This window comes from Topomyia yanbarensis, chromosome 3 (genome assembly GCF_030247195.1).
Source record: "Topomyia yanbarensis strain Yona2022 chromosome 3, ASM3024719v1, whole genome shotgun sequence".
Taxonomy (NCBI): domain Eukaryota; kingdom Metazoa; phylum Arthropoda; class Insecta; order Diptera; family Culicidae; genus Topomyia; species Topomyia yanbarensis.
In genome coordinates, this window is record NC_080672.1 from 414,693,308 (window position 1) to 414,709,987 (window position 16,680).

Consider the following 16,680-nt stretch of genomic DNA (forward strand, 5'->3'; position numbering starts at 1 on the left):
TAATGCGCTATATAGATCCTTTGCGTACTGGAGCCATTTAGCCACGAACTCCACTCGGATGTTGCCCAGCGGTAAGTCACCGGCTTGTCGTTTCTGGTTTCCATGAGTCGTTTAGCTCCGTGAGCTATACAACTCCAAATCTACTCGGATAGTCCCCGGCGCCAAAGTCGCGTTAATCTGACTGAGAGTTCCCCGGCAGCGGAATTTCTTCCGAAACTGATACCCGTTTCCTTGAGCCATTTAACTCCCAGAATGTATAGGCATCTACTTGGATATTTCCCGGCGGTCTAACTACCCCAATTCGACTGAGAGTCCCCCCGCGGCAGAATTTTTCTCGGTACCAATGTCCGTTTCAAGAACCAATTAGTTCATCAGAATTTCGTTCCGATTATTGCTCCGTTTTCCACATGAGCAAATTGCCTGCCAAATCATGTATTTTTTGGCAAACTTAGACGTCTTCTGCTTTCTTACTTCCTTGGGGACGTCAAACTTATGACGAGCAGTGAAGAAAAAGAGCCCAGAAAGCTACCGTAAATCTGCTTTCACATTAGTCCAGTCATCCATGACGAGACAATGCGGTTTCGTTATCAGCTGATTGTAGAGCTTTCGCACAACTCATTTCCCCACTGTATTCTACCGTTCAACGCAATTCTGCGTCTTGTGGACTTTGTCCGTGTGCAGTAGGACATTACAATTTTTTTAATTCACACCCCTTTTATATTGTGACAAATGTCAAAGTAAGCTCAGATGCCCAATTGCACATCATTTGGACAGTTTTATACCCCCTGTCCACTTTGCTTTGAACCAGACTTCCCATGAACATTGACAAGTTTGTACCTGTGTACAAAATTTCGTGCACGCTTTCAACCTCAAACATGCTTCGTCTCGATGTTCAAGTTCGCCTCGAACATCGAACCCAAGCGAACGATGTGCAAACTCCAGTTCAAACATCCGTGTACGTACACCGGGTGCGTACAAGAGAACGATTCACACAAGGCAAAAAGAGTCAACAACAAGTGATGGAGAGATTAAGAATGAGAAAACTGGTGCCACGAACCTATGCGTATGCACACCATGTACGTACATGGGGTTCGGTTGTGTAGGCAAATAGTTCGTACACAGCTATTTGAGTTCGTACACAGCTATTTGAGTTCGTACACGAAGTGTGGGTTTAATATGAGCATAGAACCAGAGCGAATATTGTATACGATGTTCATTTGGGAAAACTGATTTGAACTATGGGAAAATAGGGAGGAAAAATGTATTAAATGCTATAGGTTTTGAAGTAGTATTTGGAAAATGTCATATCTTTTTTTAAGAAAATAATCTTAATATATAAATAGAGATATTATTCGAAAATTAAGGAAAATTGGGGTTTTGAGGTATTTTGTCCCTAAAACCCCTGATTTTTAAAACTTTACTACTCTATGCTACAAATCATATATATTTTGTAGTTTTTCTGATGTAAAAAAATCTCAGGAATCGAACGGAATATTTACGACCTTTGTACGAATACGAAAAATTGGGGTTCTAGAGCATTTTGCCATTCATATCAAATTTTGCTATTTTCTCGAGCATATCTCTATTTTTCTTCAATCAATTTTCATAAAATGTACCTTGTTGAGCATGTGAAATTTTCAGGAACAAAATATTACAACAATTCCACATTTTTGTCGTTAAATTTCACATATCAACTCCATTTAACAATCGCTTATTATTTAATTTACTACTTCTAGTGTAAACTACGCTTAGGGATCCCAAAAAAAAATATCGTTTCTAGACTAAATGTAAAGAATCTTGTACGTAGGGCATAACTGAAGGACATGTGGAGAGCCCCCGCAGTAAATACACTTTTCAGTATTTTTGCCGCAAGAGTCATCCTCTTGTTCTCCGCCGCATTTGCCACATTGTTTTAATGGCACAATAAGTGGCTATGCGGCCAAACAACTGTTTGCAATTGCTGCAGTTCATTTTCCGCGGTACAAACAAGAGAACAGGCAGACGAACCCTTTCCAGAACGACATAATTTGGAAGAGAAGATCCGGCGAAAGTCCTTGTTTCCCTCAAATCCTTGTTTCATCTCAAATTTGTTGGACCGAGAGTTTATTTCGGTTTTGTGTTAAAGCTTCCTCGCGCTGTTATAATCGGCGGTCCCTCACGAGAAAAATTTAAGACCTTACAAGAGATCTCATTTGCCTATAGTTTTTGGAAGCAGCAAAAGATGTCCATTCATGGAGGTCACTCCTGAGCCAAACGAGCATAAAGAATAAAGAACGTTGTGAGTGGCGTAGCTCTTTCTGGTAGTTCTACAAAAGAATGCTCAGAGCGTTTGTCCCTTTACAAACGCTCTGAGCATTCTTTTGTAGAACTACAAAAAAGAGCTACGCAACTCACAACGTTCTTTATTCTTTGTGCTCGTTTGGCATTCCCTTTAATGCTTCAGATTCCACGGACGGCTACCCGACACGAGCTTGAAAAGATACACTATTTTATCCCGTCCAGTGCGATTGTCATTCCAAATCTCTGCTCGCCGGAGCAAGGGTCAGTCCATGAAACAGTCAACCTTGTGTTTGAGTAGATCCACGTAAGATTAACTCGAATCGGTGGCAACACCGTCGATCTCAACTTTGTGAGCGGGGATGTAGAAGTGATAGTCCTTCATAAAGGGCTTGTCGCCAGTAACGTCAATTGCTTGATTTAGATAGAATATCATAATTAAGCTGAGCTTATCTGGGCGAATTTGTGAGATGTCTGTCCCGAGAGATATAATAAATTGAAAGACAAGTCAGAGGATACTACAATGCATACTGCAATCGTTCAGAATAATTTTAATATTTGGAAATTTATTTTATTGATAAAGTGGCGGTTTATAGCAACACTTCGTACACGAGGGTCAAATTATTCTTCTCCGGAGATAATTGAATCATCAAAGTTGAGAATTAACGTGTGCATTACTGTGTCTAAGTAACATCTTAATAATTGTTAGTCGTATTTGAAGCATGCAAAACCACAATATCAACATGTTGTTGGAAACTGGACATAATTATATGATATTTCATTAAAAAAACTCAAATTTTGTGAAATTGTTTACGTGAAATTTCAAGATGTACTCCAGAGAGGTCGCCGATCAGATGCTATGAACCATGAATTAGTTCACGAATCCATAAATAATATTATATGATTATGTGAACTATTTCACGAGCTCGAATGGTCATCGTAAAAATTATACTAGGAATCACGAACCAGTTCACAAACACCCGGACAATATTTCATGAATTTGTGAACTATTTCATGAGCGCGTGGACTAGGAATGGTACTAGGAATCATGAATCAATTCAAATTTCCATGAAAAAGGTTTCATGATTTTGTGAACTATTTCACGAGCACGAATGGTCGGTCACTAGGAATGATGAATTAGTTCACGTATACAAAAATTATATTTTTTGATCTTATGAACTATTTCACGAGCTCGAATGCTATATCATGACTATTACACTAGGAATCATTCACTAGTTCACAAATACGAGAAATTTATTTCATGGTTTTAGGAACTATTTCACGACCATGAATGGTGAGCTGTGACTAATTTGATAGAAATTATGAACCAGCTTACGTATACATGAATAAATAAAATCGTAAAATAGTTCATAAAAGTTTTATGATTTTAAGAACAATTTCACGAGCACTTCATTCAATCGTAACTAATATATGTATGGATTCATGAACTATTTCACGATGATTGGAAGGATTCATGAATAATATTCCGGGTTTCGTGAAATACTTCACGTGAATGTTTTGATTTTGTGAACTAATTCACAATCACGAAAAACGATTGTAGAGCTTTCGCACACGTATTCTGCTACTGTCAAGTTATGCTTAATGCAGTTTTTTCGCCACGTATCTCACTGATCGATTGAGATTCCTCTTGAAGGCTTCGGTTACCCGCTTGTGATCCTTCACACTATACGGAGATCAATTTTGACCCTATTTTTCAATTCTAGCGGAGATCCATTGAATCGTTTCCAAATACAAGACTTACCGTAGATTGGAATATTACCAATATTAAATAAATTCCATTTCGGACTAACCAATTATTAGTACTACAGGCCATACTCCTAGGTGTAGTGTGTTTGCCATGTAAAGTTCGAATGTTCCACGAAAATAATTATTTTATTCGTGATGACTTTACGGACGGAATCCCTGTATAATCAGGAACGTAAATGCGTTTCTGGAAGAGAATCTAAACTCTAAATAATTCCAGCCAAACCATGTTTTCAGTTCAACTGATAGCAACTCGCTGATTCCCGTCACTGACAGCACTAATTAACTCGTCTAGTTTATCTTCCCGTAATAAATTCCAGAACTTTCTAAATAGGCCAACACAAATCTGCAACTGCTAGCAGCAGCGAATCGATATGCGTTTCGTACCACTCCGAGGGAGAACCAAAATTCACCCGGAAACGCATAACTCTTGCTAATCAGACAGCTGAGGCAGTAAATCAAAAAGCCTTACGATAATTCAACACCCTCCCTCCACCCACTTCAACCAACCACATGCAGAATGCATAATTCCGCCCGCGCAGTAGCTGCATTTGCGGGAGTCAAGCCAACCGCAGAAATTGATTAGTTTCTGCCTGCTGGTGAAACTGATCCCGCTACCTGCCGAATGTTGGTCAATATATTGCAGAATTGTGCGCCGGGCCTTTACGTTTAGTTCTATTTAGGTTATCACTTGACAATCAATTTATTGTTGTTTCTGTTGCCATTTTGTCGCACGTCGGGGGTCATAAATCAGTCAGTTCAAAGCGAGCTTAGGTCGAGGGTAAGAAGCTACCAGTTTGTCCGAATGTTTAGTCCACCCTTATCAATCTTATCGTTGGGGAAGTTTTGTTTTTAAATTGATTTCAACTAGACATTTAGCTGGATTAATGACTATCTCCCTACTTCAATTACACCCCTCGAATTTATGTTCTTTTTGTCTTCCTGCCTTCCCGAATTATCCCCAATCAATTACTTCTACTTATCGGATCAAGAAGTTTTCAGTGTCTAATAATCTCTTACTTCTCGATTTTTTTCACGCTTTCGCTTCACCTTCTCTCTGTATGCCGATTCTTGCCACGCTCATTGGATCAAACAAAATCTACTAAATTGTTCACGAACAACAAATCGCCACCTCAAACTCACTTTGATCTGATCGACAACTAAACATCGCATGAAACACTATCTAACCCTTAAATTGTACGGTATGTTAGTGGCTAGATGAACACTCAACTGAGCCCCTCTTCTGCATTGTATTCGCTCGAGAAGTGCAAAAGTTTGTAAGTGTTTTAATTGATCATCTAATATAGAGAGCGATTAAAAAGTGAACTCACTCACGCTGCACCTTTGAACAACATCGCCACACTCTCACCTAATTATAAAGTGATTAACACACAGCTCACCTCCACCGGCGTTGCTGGGACTTTTTCCACAACCACTAAAATTAGCTTCATGGCACCTAAACTTTGTTCCGTTTTTTCCACTCTGTCCAACACAACACAACACATCGTACAAGTGCAAAGTGACAGCTCACCCTTTTTCCGCTTGACTTTGTGTTCCGTACTGAACATATTGTTTTTTTGTTGTTGTTGTTGTAAATCTGGTTTTTATTTCCGTTTGATGACTGTACCGCTTTGAACTCTAACAAACTTTTCATGGTGAACACAACAAAGTCCTCTGTGTTTTAGTTGAACATGTAATATAATGAAAAACCTAGGCACTTCGACTTACCAGCAACCCTTCTTCCAGTAGATTCAAGAATAAATAATCACTTTTGTAATTAGATAGGAAATAAATAATTTTACTTCTATTTTTTTTCTCGGCCATTGTTTCTTCCACGTCCTGAACGGTAGCAATTGGAGCAGCAGAAGCTGAGCAACAGTAAAACGTATACGGAAGGAAACTTGTCCAGGTAATTGAGCACATGCCAAAAATATTTTTCTTGAATTTTCTGCAATCTGAATTTCAGTCATCATAAATTCTTTTACTTCTTTTTCTTAACCTTTTTGATTTCATTCGGTAAATGGTAAATATGGTTTTTAAGAACAACGTTTTTGAGATTGAAAATGTCTACTGCACTATCTGCGGCAGGGTGTCATTCTAAAATCTAAAATCAAACGATGTCACGTTTTTGCGTCAGTATTTTGAACGCTAATAACTTTATTTATGAACGGATTTCCGTCTGGTTATCACCAAACAATTCAGAATTAACTAAAATTATGTTTTATTGCTAAAGTGATTTTATATTTCAATAGCAAACTTTTGAAAAATAAGCAAAAATGAATAGATCTCGGAAAACGTGAAAACTCCCATACATCAGTCAATCTATCCCCGGCAGAGCCGTCAATAGGGAGCACCTTAGTGACTCAAATGAACACGAAAAGTTAGAAGTAAATGTGCCGCATGCCTGTTCGAATCAGCTGTTGCTCTTTTGCCAGACAAGTTACCTCGTGCCTATAGCGTCTCGTACGACAGATTTGAGCACCCAGCACACTACGCTTCTGTGAATGACGCCATCCTCGAGTATTTAAAGAATATTTTTCCTCGAGCGAGTTCATTCTCCCGTCGAATGTCGGGCCATAAAAAACAACAGTAGCAATCATGCCTGTTGACAATGTGCTACATTTCATCACTGCTACCGCTGGGGGTGGGGACGACGACAGGTCTATGCATCCAGCGGCCAAGCGTTCGTGATGTCTCCTTTCTATGGCTCTGATTGGCTGTATTGATTTTGCCGATGACGTCATCCTCGGATATATAACTTTCAGCATTGCTCGAGCGAGCTCATTCTCTGGTCGAACGTCGGAGCGGAGACGATAGCAGTAGCCGACAGATATATTTAAATTATGCAGTGCGCTGTGTACTGCTTTGCATACCACAACTGGACAGTTACGGCACTCAGTGTCACTGCTAGTCAGCATGCCGTTGCGATAAATCTAGTACCGCGTTGATTTTTGCGACACTAGAGTTTTTAAACTGACAAAAAACAAATCGACGGTTATCAAATTTGGAAAGCCGATTGTTTTGAGCTTCGTGGAACACCTTGAAACTCAGTGTATTTACACCGGCACACTCTCTTACTCATTTTGACTTATTTAAGTACTTGTTCCACATAAAATATTAAAATTTGTGCGTATCGAAAATTTTGAGCTCTAGTTAGCTTGACCCTTATCATAACCCTACCCATTGGGGCCGCCCACAAATGACGTAGCTGTTTTTTGGCGAATTTCAACCCCTTCCTCCCCCTCGTTGCATTTTGTCACAATATTTCTCCTCATCACACATTTTCTAAATGTATTGTAATTTAACTAAAAGTTGGCTCAATCCACTCAACAAAAATAGTTTCCAACGCAAGTGTTTAAATACGCTATAAAATTTCTTTTAACTAAATGCATATCATATACATGGTTTCGCATTGTCTATGTAGTTTTTATTTGTTTTCATATATGTGCGGAAAAACTGTACATACTTTTAATATGATGACAAACGATGTAAAATGTTTGAAGTATTCGTAAAATATAACGCTGTTTTTTCCATCTCATATAGATTATTCCACGTATGATTGTTTATGTCCAAACACATAAAATATGTGCACGTTTCGTTGGCATCAAGTAACTCAATTGATGTTTGACAACCCGGTTGCCAACGACTACTCGACAAAATGAGTACTTTGTCCGACCGTATCCGTGCAGAGAGTAAACATGCGATATTTCGATTATTTTATCGATTTTGATTTTTGAGCGCTGTTTTCGGCAAATTTAAGACTAAAAGAAACGAAAGCAATGAAATTGAAAGATAGGTATTCTAGAGCGAATCATTTATAAACATAGCACGGAAAACTACGACTAGGCTGGCTCATATGGCCATGATCGAAAGGAAATGTGAAGAATCCATTGCCTTCTGCTGGTAGGAGTTGGGCTTTCCACCCAAGTTTACTGCATGGTCGTTGATAGAACATAACTCATCATCATTTTTTACCACCGACGCCGCGAATTATATTGCACACTATATTTTCAATGTCGCCGTGGTCGTGTCCTGCACACAACCCTTAATTTTTTAAGAACAACGTTTTTTCGTAAGAAAATTTGTCCACAGTTAGGACACAGTTTTATAGAGTTTTGCTTCGAAGAACCAGTGCTTTTGGCAATCATTTCGCCAAAAGCACTGGTTCTTCGAAGCAAAACTCTATAAAAATAATTTTAATTCAAAAATATGAACACCATTATTGAATAGGTTTAGTTTGTAACTAGCTTCTGTGCTTACTTAGGGTCTTTTGTAAACAATCTGAAAATGATGGTCTTTTCATGACTTTGTCTGGTTTTTACTAGATTTTGTGAATAAATTTTCGAAGATTTTTTTCTCTTACTTCTGAAACTCTATGCGAGCAGAATCAATCGTGGAAAATGCGAATGAAACCTAGTCGCTAAACCATCTTCGTAAAGGTCCCTGTTCGTAGATTTACGATTACAATAAGTGACGAAATCTTGCGAGACGTTTAAATGGGTTTTATGGTGGTATCCAATGGGAAAAACAGAGCGAGTGAGTTAAACGAAAGCAATTATGTGAAAAATCACCACAGAGGCAAGATTCGAACCTGCAACCCTTGAGACTTCGGCCAATGAACAAACCCTTACGCTATCCCTTGGCTATGAGGACGTTCCAGGAAGAACACATGATTATGGCATTGGTGACAGTGATCGTACCCTGTCTCTAAAGCGAGATAACAGCAGTACCGTCTTTACTCATGGGCACATTGGGTCAGGACCAGGGGCTCTGGGATATTGGAAATCCGCGCTTAGGATGAATATAAAATCACTCCATAGACCATATTTCAAAAATTTAACTCAATTGTTCATAACCTTTTAACGTTTGGGTAACAATAGATCGGTCGCAACTCGAAATCGCACATTACTCCGTATCCCATGTGATCAAGATGTTTAAAGAGCATCCGAGCAGCAGGAATCAAGGCACTGCATCACTATTGAACCTATTCAAACATCAGTCTAACAGTTCGATTCAAGTTTCAATTTATTTTTACCAACAATGGAACGTTTGGTACACCACGTTCACAAAGTTTGGAAGGCACCAGACCTTAGCCAACTAGAAAACCTTGTTTGGCAAGCGTTTCAGTTTTAGACTATAGCACGGAACCAATAATGTTGTTTTTGCACCAGACTCCGCCTTATCATTTTTTTAAAGCTGTCGTGAAGGCAAACATTCGTGAAATCCCAAAAAAAGAAGCTTAAAGATTGCTCCTGTGAAAGTGTCTACACGTATCAACCCTAACTTACCCTAGATTTGATTAAATGAAATTGAATAGCGTAAATATTTTTTAATTACTCTTGTATTGTGATATGTTCTCCAAGCATGCTTCACCGAAGCAGAACCTTCGCGTGCTGCTGAAACTAAATAATTTTAACGTCGCGGCAACGTGCACTAGGCCGACTACTTTACATTACTGGCATTGAAATGAATTGTACCGATCATATTGATAGATTCGAGTAATTTTTATGTTTGCTTTTGAAAGCAATTTAAAACAAACATGTTAATGGCTGTTTTCGAAACATCCATCATACTGAATACTGAATACTGATATTATTACCCAAAATGCACCAGTTCACTTTCTACGCTTCCCCGAGTAGGTCGCAATAAACGAATGCGCAAAACGCCTGTCGAAATATATAACAAACATTTACCTCACCAAAAAATCGTGCAAAAGAAGAACATCATAATTTGTGCTGCTTAAGTATTCCATTGATTCAATGCCTCTCAAATTGATACTCAGATACTATTCCAAATTATGAGATGGGATTTGCATCACTGCCGATTATGAGTGGGAAACCCATGTCTACCACAGTATATGATACAACCCGTGAAACATGAAAGAGTATTTCCCAACCTCTGGAAATCCTCCTTTATGTTTCCAGTTTACAAAAAAGAGATAAAAAGGATGTTGACATCTACCGTGGTATTACAAAGCTAAGCGCTGGTTCTAAGCTGTTGAAATGGTTGTGTTGGAACTCTTTTTCAGTCACAGCAAATATCTTCGAGACTCATCATGGATACAGGCCGAAACGTTCAGCATCTACGAATCCTATGTCATTCACAACCTATGTGACAGATGTCGTATCCGACGGCATTCAAACAGATGAAATCTAGATGAACCTTTCAGCTGTTATTAACAATATTAATCACGCTTTTGAAGTGGCTGTTGCAGCAGGGCGCAATTTCTAGTCGTCCCCTCGCCACTCATTATTTACCAGCAACAAAAGTGCCAAATAAAATCAGTCTAAGCCAGTTACCGCCGGCGGCGGTCGCTTGATCGTAGTTCATAGTTTCCTTTCCACTTTTATCACAGTCCGTCTTTGTATTACTTTTCCGTATACGTTAGAGTTTTTGTGCGTCGAAAGTTGGATGGCAGGAAATGGGTGCTACCGCTGAGAACGAACAGTGGCAAAGTTGCATAAACTTGTCTTTGGTACTAATATTCTCCGTTCGATGGAATCGTATATCAGCAATACTCAGATAGGTGATTATGTACCCAAAGAGCTTCATCTGGTATTCCGCAAGGTAGCCATCTCGGTCCTTTGATTTTTCTTCTGTATTTAAACAACTTCAACTTTTGTTTAGAAGGACCACGGATACCATTCGCTGATGACCTCAAGTTATACCACAGAATCCGGAATACCGACGACGCCGCTTTCCTTCAACGTCAACGCGTAACCTTTGCGGAATGTTTCGAAATCAACCAAGTTATCCAAAATCCTAAAAAATCAGCCATTACGTTCTCGAGGAAAAAAAACGCCAATTCGATTCGAACGCTGTCTAACAAAATCCACAATTGACAGAGCGAATCGTGTCAAAGATATCGATAACCCACTGGGTTTCTGTTCTCATGTCATAAGAGACAGCTATCAAAAGCTATGGCGGCGGTCTCCTATGAAATTGTCAACAGTCGGTTACCTTTCTCCGGACAAAACCAGGCTAGAGGCCGTGTGGCAACCAAAAATTGATCCACTGGGTTTCTGCTCCCATGTCGTAAGGGGCGACTGAAAATAGACGTTCTCAAGCCATTGTGCTTCTACGTACCGAGACTGAATGCCTATCAGGTGTCGTTGTTCTTACCTTTGCTGTATTAAGCAAATCTCTGACACGGTGGACGTTTGTTTCTTTACGAATCGTGGGATTCAAATGATTGTCATGTCCCCCATATCTACTTCAGGATTCGCTGTAGGCGATTATAAGCCAATGTGTTTGGTATCTTCTAGATGCTGTACAACTTTTATATTGGAAAGTAACTTAACCCCGTCTTCGTGGCTTTCAACAAAAATGGCATGGCAAATCCACGTGAAATGCCTCGTGCATGTATATTTGCGAATAGTGTTATTGGCGCATGTCTAGTTTTGTCCGGAGAAAGATAATATACTGTTGTCAACCTCCTAGTGGGCCACTACCGGTTGGATCACTTGTGATGATCCGAAATATATACTTATAATCAGTTGACTCCGAAAGAAGTTCGATAGAGACCTATCGAAAGCCCCCTTTATACTCGAGAACACCGATGCCATCTACTCTTGACAACCATAGACCATTTGAACAAAGGTTGAGAGCTACGCAAGGCAATCGTTGGTTTACCTTTGCGGAAATCAAATTGTATATCCGAGAGAAAACCATTCGGATCGTCCCAAGCGTCGAGGCAGAGCAGGATTGTTTCTCGAACAACTTCCGTACCGCAATCGGCCGATACGTGTTGTGATCAGAGGCTGATTTTTCTAGTTTTTCGTTGACAATGACACTCACTTGTCTCCCATCGTGTGGGACAATGTTACGCTCAAGAAAGTTATTAAATGAATTTAACAAGTCTCTTAGGTAGTCTTCAACAGAACTTGATTCTGTCGTGCCGTGAGGTCGTATTGTGACACGATAGGAGAGCTAGTGAGGACTCCACCTACGAGAAAGATGATTCGCTCGCGGTATCGTGAGGAGACGTTGAGCGGCGGATCTTCTATATCAGTACGGAACCCGCACAAACCTTCTTAGCCAAATAGAATATCCAACGGCTTGAATATTACACACATACACCGTGCCCCAAAAAGTGCTCACAGATTATCCTCTCGATAATCTGTCAACGATCCGGCGCCAATAATCCCGTTTTGACTCTCATTTCTTCTCATTTTCGACTCTAACGACGCATATTCTCTAAAGTTGTCATAGTAGAAGCTTAATGGAGCTTTGATATGTTTACAACATGTAGAAAAATAAAAAGAAGCATTATTGATTATCCGTGGGATTTCATGCACGCAACTTTCTTTTTCGACGGGGAAACATTTGTCTGGTCGCCCAAGGATGCAAAATGCCTACCTTTTCTGCGGCTGTAATTTCTCTGCCTACATTCACATTTCTCTTTTGACGCTGCTGTCGTTCGATATTCCAGGACACCCAGCGCTGTACGGCAGTCTGTAAGCAAAGCAGTAACATGACAAAGAAATACTGCCCCCAGTACAGCCAGCAGACGCGAGCGGTACAGCTTCTCTTTCCTTATTTTACACTTTTTAGTATTTTTAATCTATTCAATATTTTCAATCACAAACGACGGCAATAAATGCGGTTCGTTTACGCCACGACCAGCATCAACGCTTTCGTGTGCGGGCCCCTTTGATTACGCAGAGAAAAATGTACAAAGCGAGAGAACAAACTTTACTACGCCACAGTCTCACCGAGCAGTCGGAGTACAGCAGCAAAACAAAAATGTATTCTACTGCTCTACGGGAAAATGTACACGGTTTGGCTACCGTTCTGGCAAGAGCTGTAGTGATGCGTCGCTGTAGCGGGCTGTACGGCTTGTGCAAATGTAAATATACCGAAAAAAATGTAGTTTATCAGTACCTTTGGCATCCCTCTGCTCGCCTACTGCTTCATGGGAGTCATTTGATTCTCTCATGTCTTTAATGTCGAACTCATCAACGTTAAAGCTGTCTGGGTGTCTGCAATCAGATATTCTTTCCTGATTCTTGCACGAGCGGGTGACCATTGTAAACTCGTCGGCATTATAATTTACTTCCTCGTCGACTTTGCTTTCAGTTGATTTTGGAGTGTGCTGGATGGTGTTTTTGCGGTTGTCATTATGGCCTGAACAGCTGCCACAAATTTGAAAACCATGTGTGGTTCAGGAATTGGTACTTAAAAGGTTCAGCTATTGGGTTGGATTGCTGTATATGGGTTGACAATCGGTTGAGATGCAGTCTTCAGCTGTCAGATTATAGTACTTGCACGTGAGAGTTTGCATGGGTACATAACGTAATTTGTTTAATAGTAGTACCGTGAATTTTGAGTTTTGTAGTCATGTAGGAGGGAATATGCCTTTCTACGCGCGTCCTTTCCAGCAGAACACTGATAGGAATACTTAGGAAGAAGTTTCTCCAAGCATCATATGTAATTGATTATACTTCTCCGTATTGCGACATGGATTTTGCAATTAGCTCAGGAGAGGTTTGCGGTGATAGGTCATGTAGCCTGTATATAGTTATTTTCTATATACACGGGAATCTTAATTCCAACGTGTTGAATGATATTAATACTGGATTACAGAGATGATGATACTGAAGATAGATAGCCTCCGCAAGCCTAAGCTCCACGAACACTTTACGAAAGCTCTTATCGGAAGCACACCGTCGATCTCAACTTTACGAGCGGACACGTAGATGCGGAACATACTCCTCCAGTCCTGCATAAAAGACTCACCGCAAGCAATCTCATTTGCCTACTTTATGTTGGAAATCACAACCCTGAATCTATACGGACAAAACATTGAAATCTCCGTCACGGCCAAAAATTGAAATTTAACTTCTCATTCTGACAGAAGATCGACATCCCCTGGTCAGATTGAAAGAGGAATGAATGAATCAATTTATGCCTGTTGCACTGAATGAACTCTTTTTGTACCAGACATATATTATGCAGTTCAATTATGCTCAAAAATGTGAAAGATGCCATCTATCTTCAATTTGTCCACATACAATAATTGCAAGAGTTTTGGCCATGTGAATTTTCAGTCGAATGGAAACGTTTCTCTTATGAATCATGTTGGAAGTGTCGGTAATTTAAACAGGCACGTTGACAGAGGCAGAGCTAGGGGTCCAAATCCGCGAATTTTTCAAGAATAAATTAAAGAAAAAACATGTTTTCTGTAACAAATTTGTATCTCGTTTGGTTTGAACAAATTAATGAGAAAATTTTGAAAAAGTTTACTATTTCGAACCATCACAATCACCATACTCAGTTTGCTTGCTGCTTCTGCCCGAGCCATCGCGAAGCGAACGACACAGACAGTTCCTTTCATTTTGTGCGTCCGTCTCAAGAGCAAAAGAAACTGTTACTTTATTTCTTGCCGTGATGATCTGTCAAGATGAGTGAGTCGCAGAAGCAAGAAGTGATGCTCTGTCCAAATGCGGTGGCTATTAACTTTCGGCCTTTTCACATACTTCCGATTATTTGTCATGGGAAACATTTGCTGAAGGTGAAAAATGAGGTTGGGCTTATGGAAGTCGCCTTTAGCGAGATCTACCAGGTCAGGCATTTAGTGCTGATAGCATTTAACAGATTGACCCAAACGAAATCTGTCATTTGGCATACCTACTTATAACACGTGTCTTTGTGTCACAACGCTATGATCAAGATTCTCATATATATGGATGATGAGAAAATCAATGGTCAGTTACAAGATCTAACACCACTTACTTGCACCGTGGCCATTAAAAGGTTAATGTCACATTTGAAAGAAGTGGGATGCATTACAAAAGACACATCTAGAAATAACTTTCTGATGTTTCAAACAGAGTTTGTGTGGTGAGAATCCGTGTGGACCGACTCATTTCCTTCTATCTGACCCTGCGGTATAAAACATAATGCTATGGTACCATTACACAGAGAATTCTTTGCAAAGTCACAATATACCATTACCTGAAGCACAAACAATTACCAAATTTGTGGCAGCTGTTTAGGTAACATTGATAAAGGGCAAAAACTGCGTGAAGTACCTCAAAATCAACAGCCAACACCATCATTCAGGTAGTTCGTGACCTGTAACTGCAAGAAACAAGGAAGAAATCGTATTTTAGCGAATAACATGGCAGCAGCCACGATGATGACATCGAAATGTCGGCAGTATTTTGTCCTTTCTTTCCATCGGATGCCAATTGCTGCTAAATCAAATATTAGTCGATCAATCATAATGAACTTAACGTTGCAATTGGCAACAGCATTTTAGTCGCTTTCTACGGTTTCCAATTAATGTCTATGTAAGTTCGAAAACGACGTTACGATACAGCGAACAGAAATCAATAGGCAATCACGGAGAGCGACTAAAATGTTGCAACTGGTTGAATCTATTAGTCAATAAGTTTAGATTATTGTTGCGACTTCATCCATTCAATATGTGGCAGTCCTTCGCTTTTTTGTTCAAAAATAATTTTCAAAATTTCATTCCGTTTCAAGTGTCTATTTCGAGTCCTCAGAATTAATACATTTATCCAATAATGTTTTAAGCTCCTCCCGAAAAAAATCCTGAATTTAGAGGATCTTATAAGCCTATTTAAACTGCCCTTTAGTCAATTTTTGGTCACGCTCTTCTCTGCGAACGTCTAAAATTCGGTGATTGGGAAAATAACAAATCGCAACTCTCAGAGTTCCAAGAATCTAAGAGTTCAGAGATAAAGAATACAAAAACTCCGATAACATCAGTGATTAACAAGTTAATAAATAATAAAAAAAAAACAATTTAGTAAAGATTCATCTAATTCAATAGAAAATCAGAGCGCTGCAACCTATGACTTCTTCATCCCAAATGTTTTGGAATCTAGAAATTCACTAAGAAATTGCCAAATTACCTGAATCTCAAATACTGGAATGCCAAGATATCCGAATACCAATCTTTATGTGAACTAATAACAAATAGTCCAGATATTCGAATCCTTTATTCACGTGAACGAAATATTTTCAAACAAATTTAAAGCATAAAATCAAAACAAATTTCTGGATAGAAGTCGCAAATTCATTAAATAATGAATTATTAAGACGTTTTCTGTGGGATCAGTAACACAACCACTCCCCTCATCATTTCAGAGCTCTCAAGGACCAAGGCTACGACAGCGACACGACACTAATCTTCCGCAAGAAAGAGCTCCCGAGCAGTTCCGCCCTCAGCCCGATCGAGCAGAAGCAATTCTACAAGAACATGCAGGCAGGCGGGGAAATACCGGTACAAGGATTCCGCAAGCCTGCACCCGAAAAGCCCAAAGGTAAGCGATTCTGCATCTGCACCTAGCAGGAATCCTATTCCACCGGCAGGGAGGGAGGAAGCTGGGAGTGATTAAAGCAGAATTTCCAAGCGTTCCCATCTTCCCCCCTCCACCGAGGTGTTAGCAATGTGTTCTGCTTCATACTGAAGAACAACGCAACAGCAGGTCACAAACGCAAGGCCTACTGCTCTGCAACCTGTTCGTTTTCTATTCTGTCAAAAGGTGGAGGATTTACACTTCTCGCATTTTCTCTAATCTCATCTCGAAACCCCTCTGGGGCAAATGCAACTGAGCGTTGGGTGTTATATTTATCTTTTTATCGAATCTACTGAAACCGCATTTTATT

The 16,680-nt window shown here is 39.7% G+C and overlaps 1 protein-coding gene across 20 annotated transcripts in view; it reads left to right on the forward strand.

Moving 5' to 3' along the window:
* Positions 1 to 16,680, forward strand: part of LOC131691248 (sorbin and SH3 domain-containing protein 1) — a 410,190-nt gene that overhangs the window by 315,885 nt on the left and 77,625 nt on the right. For 15 of the 20 annotated variants that reach the window (XM_058977505.1, XM_058977506.1, XM_058977502.1 and 12 more), the window contains 3 exons: positions 5,253 to 5,318; positions 5,892 to 5,950; positions 16,159 to 16,334. In XM_058977505.1, coding sequence (XP_058833488.1) covers positions 5,253 to 5,318; positions 5,892 to 5,950; positions 16,159 to 16,334 — 301 coding nt within the window. The remainder of the gene's footprint in view (positions 1 to 5,252; positions 5,319 to 5,891; positions 5,951 to 16,158; positions 16,335 to 16,680) is intronic. The other 5 variants (XM_058977496.1, XM_058977499.1, XM_058977495.1 and 2 more) reach the window with 3 other exon arrangements.